At 42.5% G+C, this 16,269-nt stretch overlaps 1 protein-coding gene across 1 annotated transcript in view; it reads right to left on the reverse strand.

Moving 5' to 3' along the window:
• Positions 1-481: 481 nt before the first annotated feature.
• The window catches only part of LOC110503255 (serine/threonine-protein phosphatase 5), a 36,008-nt gene continuing 20,220 nt past the window's right edge, over positions 482-16,269 (reverse strand). Inside the window, exons 3-13 of the mRNA XM_090218987.1 lie at positions 15,602-15,749; positions 15,113-15,234; positions 13,847-13,912; positions 11,243-11,341; positions 10,900-11,005; positions 9,684-9,826; positions 7,269-7,356; positions 7,145-7,185; positions 6,828-7,006; positions 5,877-5,958; positions 482-1,933 (exon numbers count right to left, since the gene is read on the reverse strand). Coding sequence (XP_090075113.1) covers positions 1,871-1,933; positions 5,877-5,958; positions 6,828-7,006; positions 7,145-7,185; positions 7,269-7,356; positions 9,684-9,826; positions 10,900-11,005; positions 11,243-11,341; positions 13,847-13,912; positions 15,113-15,234; positions 15,602-15,749 — 1,137 coding nt within the window. The 3' untranslated portion in view covers positions 482-1,870. The remainder of the gene's footprint in view (positions 1,934-5,876; positions 5,959-6,827; positions 7,007-7,144; positions 7,186-7,268; positions 7,357-9,683; positions 9,827-10,899; positions 11,006-11,242; positions 11,342-13,846; positions 13,913-15,112; positions 15,235-15,601; positions 15,750-16,269) is intronic.

Consider the following 16,269-nt stretch of genomic DNA (forward strand, 5'->3'; position numbering starts at 1 on the left):
GGTTGACGTTTCCACTCACTACCAAATATGGTGATGAGAGGAAGCCCAATGACCGGCAATGGAAGAAGCCGGAGTGAGATGGATTTTGGCCGATATTCAAATCAAATTCTGCTAATTATCTCATCGATGAAACATTTGATCTTAATACAGTTTTCTGTTTCCAAAACTTTTAAATCCGTAACAGAGTGGACTCTCCCATTGGAAACGACCGACTCTGGTCTATCTTCAGTTACATATACACAAATCTTTATATGTGCCTGTTGGTGTCGTTCTTATAGCTCAGTGGTTGGTATATGTCTAAAGATGGTAAACTATACTTGGCTGTTGGTATATGTAAAAAAAAATATATATATACACTTGGCTTCATTAGCAAATATATTGGTAATTTCTTTGAAGTGAGTGCATTTCTTGACAGAGAGAAATCATCGCAGACCCTGTGCACTGAAATTTCAACATAAATATTCATGAATTTAAAAATCACTGGACTGGAATTTTTTTTATTCAATATCTTTTTTTTTCTCCAAACATGTACACAGCATTAATTTTAAATGATAATATATATATATACACACACACATACACTTCAGTGTATACCATTATCTTAAAAAGTTTAGGGCCAATATTGGGACACTGCAGCTGTGCGCATGAGAGAGAGAGAAGGGAGGTGGCTTGGTGTCTGGACGTCCGGGCTATACATCCACACAACGGCAAAGTCACACTGGTAGACAAAACTAACAGTGGAGCGGGTTGAAGCATCACACCAGTGCTTGGCCTTGTAGCAAAGCAGGTCGGGAGAGAAGAGATATTGTGCAAGAGCTGCCGGGAGACAGGAGAGTGACACTACTGACTGAGCTGAAGAGCAGCAACACTCCTGCCCCCCCCCCCCCCCCCAACAGGTAGAGGAGAGGTGCAAGCAGAGCAAAAATAACAACGGAATGAGGATCTGTTTTGTACATGTTGAATGTGAAGAACCTACAACATTCTGACTACTAGTAATGAACAGCACCGTGCAGAGTGAGACTGGAGACATAACAACCAGGTTCTTCCCCAAAACACCTCCTTTTCTCCTGAAGATGCAATCGTAGCTACATTTTTCTACACTCACTTTTGCCCTACTGTAAAAAATATTGAACTTTAATAAAACTATATTTCACAGGATGTATGAACCAATACTGTAGTATAGACATTCTTCTAGCACCCCCCCCCTCCCCTCCCCCAACCAGACACACTATAAACGGTGCAGTTGGCCAACCAACTGTATGTTTTACAGTAGCAGAACAGTCCAATATTATTCTTAACAGCTCTGCTGCCGTACGTTCTTACAAAATCCGACAGTTCCGATCATTCCAGTTGTTATTTAACCATACAGTACCAATACAGTATAATTCATCATTCTAAATCACTACACCGGGGAATGAAACCCATGTGTGGGGACCAATATGGACAGAAATTAGGGAAGAGATTGAGTTTTCCAGTTTTTACCAATACAAAAAAAAAGAAGAAGAAATGAACACACCCAGTTCTTGACTGTGCCGGTCGAAGATATACATCTGCCATCACACCACCACGTTGTCTACTCTGAACGCAACAAGAGGGATTTTACCGGAAACCGGTCGTAATTCGCTCCCCATTGCTTCCCCCTTTGGTACTAAACCCTTCAATGTTTTCAGATCTTTAAAGTGCTGACCCTTCAGATGTACAAACATCAAAGAATTAAAAAGGTCAAGGGGAGGGGGGGGGGACTACTGGGGGACAGGCTGGGAGAAAGGGATCCCATGGAACCGCATGGACCAGTGGGCCAGGGCATGTTGTTGTCTAAGGAAGGAGTGGTGGGTGTGGTCAGCCAGGAGGGAGGTGTCAGGCTGAGCATCTACATCATCCCCATCTGCATCAGAGAGTTGGCGTACGCCATCGGCTTCACATTCGGATGAGGCTGTGGAGGAAAGATACGAGATGTTTTATTGGCCCGTGGTAACAAATAAGGAAACTTATTTCCCCCCCTCAAAGCTAAAGATCCGGATCCCGTTCACACCTCCCCTTCATGTTTCTCTTTAGTCACCCTCTTCTGAACCAAGCCACTCTCTGCCTCACATTTCTGAACAACTGAAATAACACATCCTGCAGCCATTTTGTTTTTTTTTGTTAACTAGGCAAGTCAGTTAAGAACAAATTCTTATTTACAAAAACTACCCCGGCCAAACGCGGATGACGCTGGGCCAAATGTGATGCAGCCATGGAGTCTAACCAGGTACTGCAGAGACACCTCTTGCACTGAGATGTCTATGACCACCGTGGAGCCCATTTGAATGAACATTCTCACAAATATTTATTGAAGGCTATACAACCCGTCTGTTGTAACCCATATTGCAGTTGCACAAGCAGGGAAGTCCCTACACAATGCATTGTGGCAAAATCCATCAGCATATTGTGTGGTGTAGGATAATCTGTCTCCTGTTGGTCATGATAATCTACATAGTTATTCTGCTTTATATTGTCTCCTATTAGTGATGATAATCTACATAGTTATGCTGCTTTAGACTGTCTCCTATTGGTGATGATAATCTACATAGTTATGCTGCTTTAGACTGTCTCCTATTGGTCATGATAAACTACAGTTATACTGCTGCTTTATATTGTCTCCTATTGGTCATGATAATCTACACAGTTATTCTGCTTTAGACCGTCTCCTATTGGTGATGATAATCTACAGTTATTCTGCTTTAGACTGTCTCCTATTGGTCATGATAATCTACATAGTTATGCTGCTTTAGACTGTCTCCTATTGGTGATGATAATCTACAGTTATTCTGCTTTAGACTGTCTCCTATTGGTCATGATAATCTACACAGTTATACTGCTGCTTTAGACTGTCTCCTATTGGTCATGATAATCTACACAGTTTTCTGCTTTAGACCGTCTCCTATTGGTGATGATAATCTACAGTTATTCTGCTTTAGACTGTCTCCTATTGGTCATGATAATCTACAGTTATTCTGCTGCTTTAGACTGTCTCCTATTGGTCATGATAATCTACAGTTATTCTGCTTTAGACTGTCTCCTATTGGTCATGATAATCTACAGTTATTCTGCTGCTTTAGACTGTCTCCTACTGGTCATGATAATCTACAGTTATTCTGCTGCTTTAGACTGTCTCCTATTGGTCATGATAATCTACAGTTATTCTGCTTTAGACTGTCTCCTATTGGTGATGATAATCTACAGTTATTCTGCTTTAGACTGTCTCCTATTGGTCATGATAATCTACAGTTATTCTGCTTTAGACTGTCTCCTATTGGTCATGATAATCTACAGTTATTCTGCTGCTTTAGACTGTCTCCTATTGGTCATGATAATCTACAGTTATTCTGCTGCTTTAGACTGTCTCCTATTGGTCATGATAATCTACGCAGTTATTCTGCTTTAGACTGTCTCCTATTGGTCATGATAATCTACAGTTATTCTGCTTTAGACTGTCTCCTATTGGTCATGATAATCTACACAGTTATTCTGCTGCTTTAGACTGTCTCCTATTGGTCATGATAATCTACAGTTATTCTGCTTTAGACTGTCTCCTATTGGTCATGATAATCTACAGTTATTCTGCTTTAGACTGTCTCCTATTGGTGATGATAATCTACAGTTATTCTGCTTTAGACTGTCTCCTATTGGTCATGATAATCTACAGTTATTCTGCTTTAGACTGTCTCCTATTGGTCATGATAATCTACACAGTTATTCTGCTGCTTTAGACTGTCTCCTATTGGTCATGATAATCTACAGTTATTCTGCTTTAGACTGTCTCCTATTGGTCATGATAATCTACAGTTATTCTGCTTTAGACTGTCTCCTATTGGTCATGATAATCTACAGTTATTCTGCTTTAGACTGTCTCCTATTGGTCATGATAATCTACAGTTATTCTGCTTTAGACTGTCTCCTATTGGTCATGATAATCTACAGTTATTCTGCTTTAGACTGTCTCCTATTGGTCATGATAATCTACACAGTTATTCTGCTTTAGACTGTCTCCTACTGGTCATGATAATCTACAGTTATTCTGCTTTAGACTGTCTCCTATTGGTCATGATAATCTACAGTTATTCTGCTTTAGACCGTCTCCTATTGGTCATGATAATCTACAGTTATTCTGCTTTAGACTGTCTCCTATTGGTCATGATAATCTACACAGTTATTCTGCTGCTTTAGACTGTCTCCTATTGGTCATGATAATCTACAGTTATTCTGCTTTAGACTGTCTCCTACTGGTCATGATAATCTACAGTTATTCTGCTGCTTTAGACTGTCTCCTATTGGTCATGATAATCTACAGTTATTCTGCTTTAGACTGTCTCCTACTGGTCATGATAATCTACAGTTATTCTGCTGCTTTAGACTGTCTCCTATTGGTCATGATAATCTACAGTTATTCTGCTGCTTTAGACTGTCTCCTATTGGTCATGATAATCTACAGTTATTCTGCTTTAGACTGTCTCCTATTGGTCATGATAATCTACGCAGTTATTCTGCTTTAGACTGTCTCCTACTGGTCATGATAATCTACAGTTATTCTGCTTTAGACTGTCTCCTATTGGTCATGATAATCTACAGTTATTCTGCTGCTTTAGACTGTCTCCTATTGGTCATGATAATCTACAGTTATTCTGCTTTAGACTGTCTCCTACTGGTCATGATAATCTACAGTTATTCTGCTTTAGACTGTCTCCTACTGGTCATGATAATCTACAGTTATTCTGCTTTAGACTGTCTCCTATTGGTCATGATAATCTACAGTTATTCTGCTTTAGACTGTCTCCTATTGGTCATGATAATCTACAGTTATTCTGCTTTAGACTGTCTCCTATTGGTCATGATAATCTACAGTTATTCTGCGGGAAAAAAAGTAGCGGGAAAAAAAAATAACAGAAAATCCAGGCAGTCAAAATAGACTGTATGTGTTTAATATGCTGGTTTACATTTGCTGTTAGAACAGACTAAATCTGTACCAACACGTCGATCGTGTCTTTCGTGTAGGCTACAACATGAAATCACACTCGAGGCATGGAATGCATAGTTGGAACATGTCGACCATGTCTTCAGTGTACAACATTAAGTTTCCTCCTCCACGTCAATGAGGGGGGAGCGGCAGTAGAGCAACGGGAGCAATGAACAGCAGCTACGTGGGCGGCAGAGTGGGAGGCGGCAGAGTGGGAGGCGGCCACGTGGGCGGCGGCAGAGTGGGAGGCGGCCACGTGGGCGGCGGCAGAGTGGGAGGCGGCCACGTGGGCGGCGGCAGAGTGGGCGGCGGCCACGTGGGCGGCGGCAGAGTGGGCGGCGGCAGAGTGGGAAGAGGCAGAGTGGGAAGAGGCAGAGTGGGAGGCGGAAGAGTGGGAAGAGGCAGAGTGGGAGGCGGCAGAGTGGGAAGAGGCAGAGTGGGAAGAGGCAGAGTGGGAAGAGGCAGAGTGGGAAGAGGCAGAGTGGGAAGAGGCAGAGTGGGAAGAGGCAGAGTGGGAGGCGGCAGAGTGGGAGGCGGCAGAGTGGGAGGCGGCAGAGTGGGAGGCGGCAGAGTGGGAGGCGGCAGAGTGGGAGGCGGCAGAGTGGGAGGCGGCAGAGTGGGAGGCGGCTATGTTAAAAACAATGTTGCCACCTGCACAGAAATCTCTATCAATAGCCACGACGAGTCGGGTTCTAGACTGCAACCAGTTTAAATTTTTTATTTATTTATTTTACCTTTATTTAACCAGGTAGGCAAGTTGAGAACAAGTTCTCATTTACAATTGCGACCTGGAGGCCTGAAAGGTACTGTAACTAAGTAGATGTACTGTTATTGTAACGTTGGTTAGGGTTAGTATGTCAAAGTTATTATCAGATGTACTTACCACAGCAGTGAACTGGTGAAACTCTGGTTTGAGGTCTGATCCTCTGAGGTGGATGTACGCTCCCTTATTAGCCATCTGATCACTTGAGGGAGAGAGAGAAGGACAGAGAGAGGAAGGGAAGGGGAGAGAGAGAGATGGGAAGGGAAGAGCGAGGGGAAGGGAAGAGCGAGGGGAAGGGGAAGGGAAGGGAAGAGCGAGGGGAAGGGAAGAGCGAGGGGAAGGGAAGAGCGAGGGGAAGGGAAGGGGAGAGCGAGGGGAAGGGAAGGGGAGAGCGAGGGGAAGGGAAGGGGAGAGCGAGGGGAAGGGAAGGGGAGAGCGAGGGGAAGGGAAGGGGAGAGCGAGGGGAAGGGAAGAGTGAGGGGAAGGAAAGGGAAGAGCGAGGGGAAGGGAAGGGAAGAGCGAGGGGAAGGGAAGGGAAGAGCGAGGGGAAGGGAAGGGAAGGGCGAGGGGAAGGGAAGGGAAGGGCGAGGGGAAGGGAAGGGCGAGGGGAAGGGAAGGGGAGAGCGAGGGGAAGTGAAGGGGAGAGCGAGGGGAAGGGAAGAGTGAGGGGAAGGGAAGGGGAGAGCGAGGGGAAGGGAAGAGTGAGGGGAAGGGAAGGGAAGAGCGAGGGGAAGGGAAGGGAAGGGCGAGGGGAAGGGAAGGGAAGAGTGAGGGGAAGGGAAGGGAAGAGCGAGGGGAAGGGAAGGGAAGAGCGAGGGGAAGGGAAGGGAAGAGCGAGGGGAAGGGAAGAGAAGAGCGAGGGGAAGGGAAGGGAAGAGTGAGGGGAAGGGAAGGGGAGAGCGAGTGGAAGGGGTGAGAAGAGAATACTGATCTTAAATGTCTTTAGAGGGGGTGACATTTGACATGTGAGAGTCTTACAATAGATGTTGTTTAAATCTGGCAATGCATATTAAAAAAAAAAAAAAAAATCACAACATTTGGATTGAATAGTGAGTCTGTTGCCCTAGTTACCAGTAGTTGGGCGCTGAGAAGACTGTGATGCACTTCCCTGAGTGTGTGACCTCATAACCCTCTGCCTTGACCTCGTGACTGCGGACGATGTAATCCAACTTGTTCTGGTCCAGGAACCGCTCGGTGACGTCAGGACCAAACTGACAGCTCACACCTCGCTTAGAGACAGACCGCCCATTCTGGGGGGGGGGGGGGGTCAGGAAAAAAATAAAATAATCAAATAGACAGATGACATGATGCAGTAGAGCCATTTAAACCAGATTATATTAGAATGGTATTTTGTTGTTGGACCAGAGTGTATTTCTAGGACACCAAACCTGTGGCTGTGGGTCTGACCAGAGGAGATCACACATGGGACCTGAAGGAAAACAAACAGTTGAAAGAACACTTTAATTCCTCGGTCCTAAACGAGAAAGGTATTGATTAATTGATCGCTCTTACCAGAGTCTGGGGGCTGTCTGTTCCTGTCGATCTTCCTCAGATCGTCGAGCATCACTCCGTCCTCACTGAACAGCCCCCCGTGCATCACCTGACACAGACAGAACAACAACTACAGACAATATTCTCAAAAAAAATGTCCAGTTGTACCATTGGAAGGCCTCGGCATGCTTCAGTTCGGCTGGCGCCTAGCGGAACTTGGCTGAATGACCGTGCTTCATACTCTCTTAAAAATACCTTTGCTTGAAAAACGAGAAATAAGAAATAAAAAAAAAGTGGCAATAGTACCGTTTGTCCATCTTGAGACGCCAAAGCCATTATTCACTTCCTCAAAAAAAGTCAGAATGGATCTAACTCAAGAAATCTGTCATTAATTGACGTTAATTGCTGAAGAGATTTGTCTCACAATGTCACATGTAACGTAGAAGTTTGGTGCATTGTTTATCAATTCATTTTTTTTTGCAGGAAAACGAGTACTCTCACTGAATGGCAGACTTTATTGAAGAATCCCTACTGTTGAAAAATCACAGACGAAGGGACTTTTCTTCACAGACAAAGGGACTTTTCTTCACAGACAAAGGGACTTTTCTTCACAGACAAAGGGACTTTTCTTCACAGACAAAGGGACTTTTCTTCACAGACAAAGGGACCTTTCTTCACAGACAAAGGGACCTTTCTTCACAGACAAAGGGACCTTTCTTCACAGACAAAGGGACTTTTCTTCACAGACAAAGGGACTTTTCTTCACAGACTAAGGGACTTTTCTTCACAGACTAAGGGACTTTTCTTCACAGACTAAGGGACTTTTCTTCACAGACGAAGGGACTTTTCTTCACAGACAAAGGGACTTTTCTTCACAGACAAAGGGACTTTTCTTCACAGACAAAGGGACTTTTCTTCACAGACTAAGGGACTTTTCTTCACAGACTAAGGGACTTTTCTTCACAGACTAAGGGACTTTTCTTCACAGACAAAGGGACTTTTCTTCACAGACTAAGGGACTTTTCGTCACAGACGAAGAGACTTTTCTTCACAGACGAAGAGACTTTTCTTGCCTCCAGAAAAATTGAGTGCCGAAACAGCCGGAAAAAACCCTCACCGAAGTCCAAAATGTCGTCCTATATGAACAAACTCCACCGAACTGTTTCGGCTGGGAAGCATGTGGACGCCTTAACAGAGAACCTACCATGACTTTGCTGTTTAATACACCGTGTGAGGGCTGTCAGGGGTCAAAGGTTAGAGGTCAGGGTTACCTAACAGGACTTTGCCGTTGATGCACTGTGCCACAGGTTAGGGTTTAAAGGTCAGGGTTACCTACCACGAGGAGAATCTCAATTGCATTAGTTATTTTTCCTCGCCTACCTCTCAAAAAACCCATTGGAGGAGATGGTCAGAGGGGAGGGACCTCTGGCTTTCTCATCCAATGAGTTTTGAGAATGAGTATGCAAATTAGATTCTTCCCGATGAATTTACAGTTAATACACTGTGCTTCAAAAAGGGGGTGTGGTAGATATCAAAACTCTTCCGCAAAGGACTGCGATAGGATACACATGACCAGCCTCAATGAAAAACGTGGCTATCGAGGAAGGGAAGACACTACTAACAAATTGACTCTCCTCGACCACTCGACCATCATCGGTTTCCGGGCCACGGAAGAGAGAGGACAGAGGCAGTTTGGAACTCGATGGTGAGTTTTGCAACCGAGGACAGGCGATTTTTGCTCGCTATGCGTATCAAGTGTTCCTATTCTGTGAGCTTGTGTGGCCTACCACTTCACGGCTGAGCCGTTGTTGCTCCAAGACGTTTCTAGTTGACAAAACCAGCACTTACAGTTGACCCGGGACAGCTCTAGCAGGAATTTGATGAACTGACTTGTTGGAAAGGTGTCATCCTATGACAGGGCCACATTGAAAAGACACATCTTCATTAAGGCCATTTAATGTGTTTATTTATTTAACTTGACAAGTCCGTTAATGAGAACAAATTATTATTTTACAATGACGGCCTAGGAACAGTGGGTTAACTGCCTTGTTTTAGGGGCAGAACGACAGATTTTTACTTTGTCAGCTCGGGGGATTCAATCTTGCAACCTTTCGGTTACTGGTCCAACGCTCTAACCACTAGGCTACTTGCCAATGTTTGTCAATGGAGATTGCATGGCTGTGTGCTTGACGTTATACACCCATCGGTAACAGGTGTGGCTGAAATAGCAGAATCCACCAATTTAAAAAGTGTATTCCCCAAAGTCCAAGTTCAAAATGTGAATTTACTCATTTCGTATTTACGGCTTCACAACTGGTAATTACCACCTTACCACATAGTTATAAACGCCAAATTACCTACCAGGACCTTGCCGTTGATGCACTATGCTAGAGGTTAGGGGTCAGAGGTTAAAGGTCAGGGGTCAGGGTTACCTACCAGAACTTTTCCATTGATGCACTGCGCCAGAGGCAGCCACTGGAAGACCTCACTGAAGAGCGTAAACATCTGAGTGGTGTACTTGGCCTTCACCTCCCCCTCAAAACCATACATCTGGTTCATGTTGTCAGTCTCGTGGTTACCTAGTTACACAGGAACATATGGACATCAGTTACCAACACAATTTACCCTTCGCTAAGCCCCACTCACAGAATTATGGGCAAGCAATCGCAACGCTTCGATGGATAGCAACTGTAGTTGAGTCCAACACCTCGGACAAGGTCATGTTTCAAACCCTTGGAAGCCAAGGAGGGCTATGGCAAAAACAGGAACGTAATTTAAAAAAAATCTATTGTTTGAAGGGTTAAATAATTTAACAGTGCACCAGAGGCACTTGCAACTACGGTGTCTTTCACAATACATTATACTGTGGTTGCATTGTTAGCCAGCTTGTTAGCAAGGTCTCATTGAAAACGTTGCTAACGCTAGCAGGTTGGCTAGCTCTCATTGAAAACGTTAACGATAGCTGTTAGCTAGCTCTGATTGAAAACATTGCTAAGGCTAGCTGATTGGCTAGCGCTCATCGAAAACATTGCTAACGCTTGCTAGCTCTCATTGAAAACGTTAACGATAGCTGTTAGCTAGCTCTCATTGAAAACTCTCAATAGTTAATATTACTCATTGGCATGTAGCTAAATTGGCTATTAGGAATATAACTCTCATAGGCTGTTGACAAACAACTTGAAAGCACTTCTTAACTCCATAAGTGGTTAGTAGCTTTGACTGCATGCAAAGTGCCTTTAGAGCCATCTAGTGGCTAGCCACACTAAACTTAATTTGACTAGATTCCCAAAAAAGCACTTGTAATGACAGTTCACCGCAACATACCTGAGAGTCTCTCCTGATCAGCTAGGGGTAGTCAGTTTAATTTCATTGTGTATTAAAAGCACAGTTTAAGATCATTGCGAGGGGTTTTCTCCAACGGTTTGAATGGGGAATTGGGCTTCCTGGTAAAATGTTGACCAAGGTCGCAAAAGTAACGAAGGGTGGCAAGGCTTAGCGAAGGGTCCATTACACATGTAAACATTAGCAAAGATGGAAGACTGGCCACAGATATACAGTGCTCTTAACTTCCTCTGTGAGCCTACTGACCTCTGAGCAGGTAGAAGGAGGAGCCTACTGACCTCTGAGCAGGTAGAAGGAGGAGCCTACTGACCTCTGAGCAGGTAGAAGGAGTCCGGGAGGAGCAGCTTGAAGCCGAACAGAGTCAGAATGACCTCTAGGGAGAACGAACCACGGTCCACAAAGTCTCCATTAAACAGCTGTGTTATATTGTTAAGGGTTATCATGTACATTTATTTGAATACAAATGGTGTTTTACTGCACACGTCACCGCTTTACTGCACATGTCACCGCTTTACTGCACATGTCACCGCTTTACTGCACACGTCACCGCTTTACTGCACACGTCACCGCTTTACTGCACATGTCACCGCTTTACTGCACATGTCACCGCTTTACTGCACATGTCACCGCTTTACTGCGACTGAGCAGGATACATAGGGGTTGGTCTCGGTGGGTAAGCCGTTCAGCTCAAAGATGTTCAGAAGGTCGTAGAATTGTCCATGTGTGTCGCCACAAATGGTTATCTTCTCTGTCTGTTGGGGAGGAAACAGAACAGGTTTAGGCACAGGGACATATGCGAAGGGGACCACCAAGTGCTAACAAGTCAGTATCTGGATAACGTGTGAAATGCTTGATACTGTACCAACCAGCCTGACTCAGTCTACTGTACCAACCAGCCTGACTCAGTCTACTGTACCAACCAGCCTGACTCAGTCTACTGTACCAACCAGCCTGACTCAGTCTACTGTACCAACCAGCCTGACTCAGTCTACTGTACCAACCAGCCTGACTCAGTCTACTGTACCAACCAGCCTGACTAAGTCTACTGTACCAACCAGCCTGACTCAGTCTACTGTACCAACCAGCCTGACTCAGTCTACTGTACCAATCAGCCTGACTCAGTCTACTGTACCTACCTACATTACCTGCTTGATAATGGATGTGATATCAACAGAGAAGTATATTTTCTGTGTGATTTAAATATTGACTGGTTTTCATCAAGCTGCCCACTCAAGAGAAAGCTTCAAACTGTAACCAGTGCCTGCAACCTGGTTCAGGTTATCAGTCAACCTCCCAGGGTAGTTACAAACAGCACAGGAATTAAATCATTAACATGTATCGATCACATCTTTACTAACGCTGCAGATATTTGCTTTGAAGCAGTATCCAGATTATACAATAAGTTTGTAGTGATTCCTATGTTGTTGATGTAAAGAATATTCGTTGGTCCGCGATGTGTAATGAGGAGCAACCAGACGTTGCACTTGATACATTTATGAAATTGCTTATCCCCGTTACTAGTAAGTATGCACCTGTTAAGAAAATGACTGTAAAAACTTAAATCCCTTGAGGATTGAGAAATCATGTGACTAAACTGAATAAAAATGAAGAAACTACACTATGAAACAAAGATAAATTACAAAGAATGATAGTAAAAAGCTATGGTGCTCCCTTAAATGAAATTTCGGGGCAAAAAGGCAAACTCAGCTCCATCATTTATTGAATCAGATGGCTCACAAACCCGACTGATATTGCCAACTAATTTAATGTTTTTTTTTGTTGGCAAGATTGGCAAACTTAACCATGACATGACAGCAACAAATGCTGACACTACACATCCAAGTATATCTAACCAAATAATGAAAGACAAGAATTGTAATTTTGAAGTGTGGAAGAGGTGAAAAAAAAGTATTGTTGTCTATCAACAATGACAAGCCACCGGGATCTGAGAACTTGGATGGAAAATTACTGAAGATAATAGCGGACGATATTGCCACTCCTATTTGCCATATCTTCCAACTTAAGCCTACTAGAGAGCGTGTGCCCTCAGGCCTGGAGGGAAGTTAGTCATTCCGCAACCCAAGAATAGTAAAGCCCCCTTTACTGGCTCAAACAGCCGACCAATCACCCTGTTAACAACCCTTACAAAAGTTTGGGGAAAAAATAGTGTGACCAGATACAATGATATTTTACAGTAAACAAATTGACTTTCAGCACGCTTATAGGGAAGGACATTCAACAAGTACAGCACTTACACAAATGACTAATTACACAAATTGACTGATGAGAGAAATTGATGATAAAAATATTGTGGGGGCTGTTTTGTTAAGACTTCAGTGCCACTTTTGATATTATTGATCATAGTCTGCTGCTGGAAAAACGTATGTGTTACGTCTTTACACACCCTGCTATAATGTGGATAAAGAGTTACCTGTCTAGCAGAACACAGAGGGTGTTCTTTAATGGAAGCCTATCAAATATAATCCAGTTAGAATCAGGAGTTCCCCAGGGCAGCTGCCTAGGCCCCTTACTTTTTTTAAATCTTCACTAACGACATGCCACTTGTATTTGTGAGATGCATTGACATGTTGAATGCACCGAGCTGTCTGTTTAAACTACTGGCACACAGCTCAGACACCCATTCATATCCCACAAGACATGCCACCAGAGGTCTCGTCACAGTCCCCAAGTCCAGAACAGACTATGGGAGGCGCACAGTACTACATGGAACTCTATTCCACAGGACTACATAGAGCCATGACTACATGGAACTCTATTCCACAGTACTACATAGAGCCATGACTACATGGAACTCTATTCCACAGTACTACCTAGAGCCATGACTACATGGAACTCTATTCCACAGTACTACATAGAGCCATGACTACATGGAACTCTATTCCACAGTACTACATAGAGCCATGACTACATGGAACTCTATTCCACAGTACTACATAGAGCCATGACTACATGGAACTCTATTCCACATCAGGTAACTGATGCAGCAGTAGAATCAGATTCAAAAAACATTTTAAAAATATACCTTATGGAACAGCGGGGACTGTGCACACACTTGGTGTGTTGTGAATTCTGTAATGGAATGTTTTTAAAAATGTATAACTGCCTTTAATTTTGCCGGGACCGCAGGCAGAGTAGCTAACGTGGGATCAATAATAAATACAAATCTGACAATTGAAGGACTAGACAGGATGAAGAGCAATACCAGGAAGTCAACATACATCACACGAATGTCTCACCTCTTTTAACGTGATCTCAACTAGACTGGGTAGTTTGGACAAGAGCTCTTTGACTTGGATCAGAATCTAAAAGGAGAGATTTTATTAGTCAACACAAATACAGTATTATTATAGGTGTACCTGGTAACTACAGTAATATTACAGTATTATTATAGGTGTACCTGATAACTACAGTAATATTACAGTATTATTATAGGTGTACCTGGTAACTACAGTAATATTACAGTATTATTATAGGTGTACCTGGTAACTACAGTAATATTACAGTATTATTATAGGTGTACCTGATAACTACAGTAATATTACAGTATTATTATAAGTGTACCCGATAACTACAGTAATATTATAGGTGTACCCGATAACTACAGTAATATTACAGTATTATTATAGGTGTACCTGATAAGTACAGTGATATTACTGTAGTTATCAGGTACACCTATAATACTGTAATATCAAATCAAACATACCTATAATACTGTAATATCACTGTATTTATAGGTGTACCTGATTAGCACAGTAATATTACAGTATAATTATAGGTGTACCTGATGAGTACACTAACACTACAGTATTATTATAGGTGCACTAATATTACAGTATTATTATAGGTGTACCTGATAACTACAGTATTATTATAGGTGTACCTGATAACTATAGTATTATTATAGGTGTACCTGATAACTACAGTATTATTATAGGTGTACCTGATAACTACAGTATTATTATAGGTGTACCTGATAACTATAGTATTATTATAGGTGTACCTGATAACTACAGTAACATTACAGTATTATGTAAGGTGTACCTGATAACTACAGTCACATTACAGTATTATGTAAGGTGTACCTGATAACTACAGTAACATTACAGTATTATGTAAGGTGTACCTGATAACTACAGTAACATTACAGTATTATTATAGGTGTACCTGATAACTACAGTAACATTACAGTATTATTATAGGTGTACCTGATAACTACAGTATTATAGGTGTACCTGATAACTACAGTAATATTACAGTATTATTATAGGTGTACCTGATAACTACAGTATTATTATAGGTGTACCTGGTAATTACAGTGATATTACAGTATTATTATAGGTGTTCCTGATAACTACAGTATTATTATAGGTGTACCTGGTAATTACAGTGATATTACAGTATTATAGGTGTTCCTGATAACTACAGTATTATTATAGGTGTTCCTGATAACTACAGTATTATTATAGGTGTACCTGATAACTACAGTATTATGTGAGGTGTACCTGATAAGCACACTTTCTGTGCAGTTTCTTCTGGTCTTTGAAGCACTCCATCATCTCTTTCATGAAGCTCATCGTCACCTTTCCTTCTTCCAGCTTCGGTCCTGTGTACTCGTCCTCAATCACTGCATGGGTGGCACAATCAAATCAACCAAATGTATACAGCCCATTTTACAGCAACATCTGTACTCGTCCTCAATCACTGCATGGGTGGCACAATCAAATCAACCAAATGTATACAGCCCATTTTACAGCAACATCTGTCACCAAGTGTTTCACAGTAACTCGGTCTTGAAGATCTTAATTTCAAAAACACCACAATGTATAAAGGCAGTAGTCCATTATCTAGACATGAACATTTTATAAATATATAAATAAATAAATAAATAAATAAATAAATAAGAGATAAATATGAGATAAATAGAGATATATAAAAAAAAAGTATAATCAAGTAATGAATCCTAAAATATAAAAACATTACCAACTACTCACTCATGTTTTCGATGTCTAGGGAGTCCACGACCGATTTCTTCATCTCGTCGCTGGCGATGGCTCTCTCGAAGGCTTTCTGTTTCACGATCTTGTTGCACTCCTGGTATTTCATCTTAGCGTCCTTATCGTTGGGTCGCACCCGCACTACCTAACCCCACAACACCAGGCAAACACACAGGACAAGGACTAGGGTCAGTCTCACACTTAAAACACTATTCTCGGTACCAGTACTACACAATGGATCAGTACCATGTCAGAAAAAGTCAGTCCAAACTTCAAAGGAAAATAGATTTTACAGCCATGGTTTGGTTGTAAATGAATACAAAACAGTTTTGATTTCTAGAAATAGTTAGTGCTTCTCTCCTCTCACTAAGACTTCAGTACTAGTCCCCCCCCCAGTAGAGACGGTTGCATCTGTGTAGAGCAATATGTCCATGACATCAATACTCTAAATTTGTCTCAGTGACAGCAGGCCGCTATCACTGTCAGTGATGTGGCACAGCCAGCCAGCCAGCTCCCTGTTTGCCAGAGCCTTGGGGGTGTTTATGTCAACATGGAACAAAGACCAGCTGTTTATAAATGGACCCCCCCCCCCCCCCCATTGACCAAATGTAAATTTGAAGGAACTAACTTTTGATCGATTTACTGAACTGACCACATTTTAAAAC

The sequence above is a fragment of the Oncorhynchus mykiss genome, chromosome 24 (assembly GCF_057628025.1).
Source record: "Oncorhynchus mykiss isolate SJ-2025 chromosome 24, ASM5762802v1, whole genome shotgun sequence".
In the NCBI taxonomy this organism is placed as follows: Eukaryota; Metazoa; Chordata; class Actinopteri; order Salmoniformes; family Salmonidae; genus Oncorhynchus; species Oncorhynchus mykiss.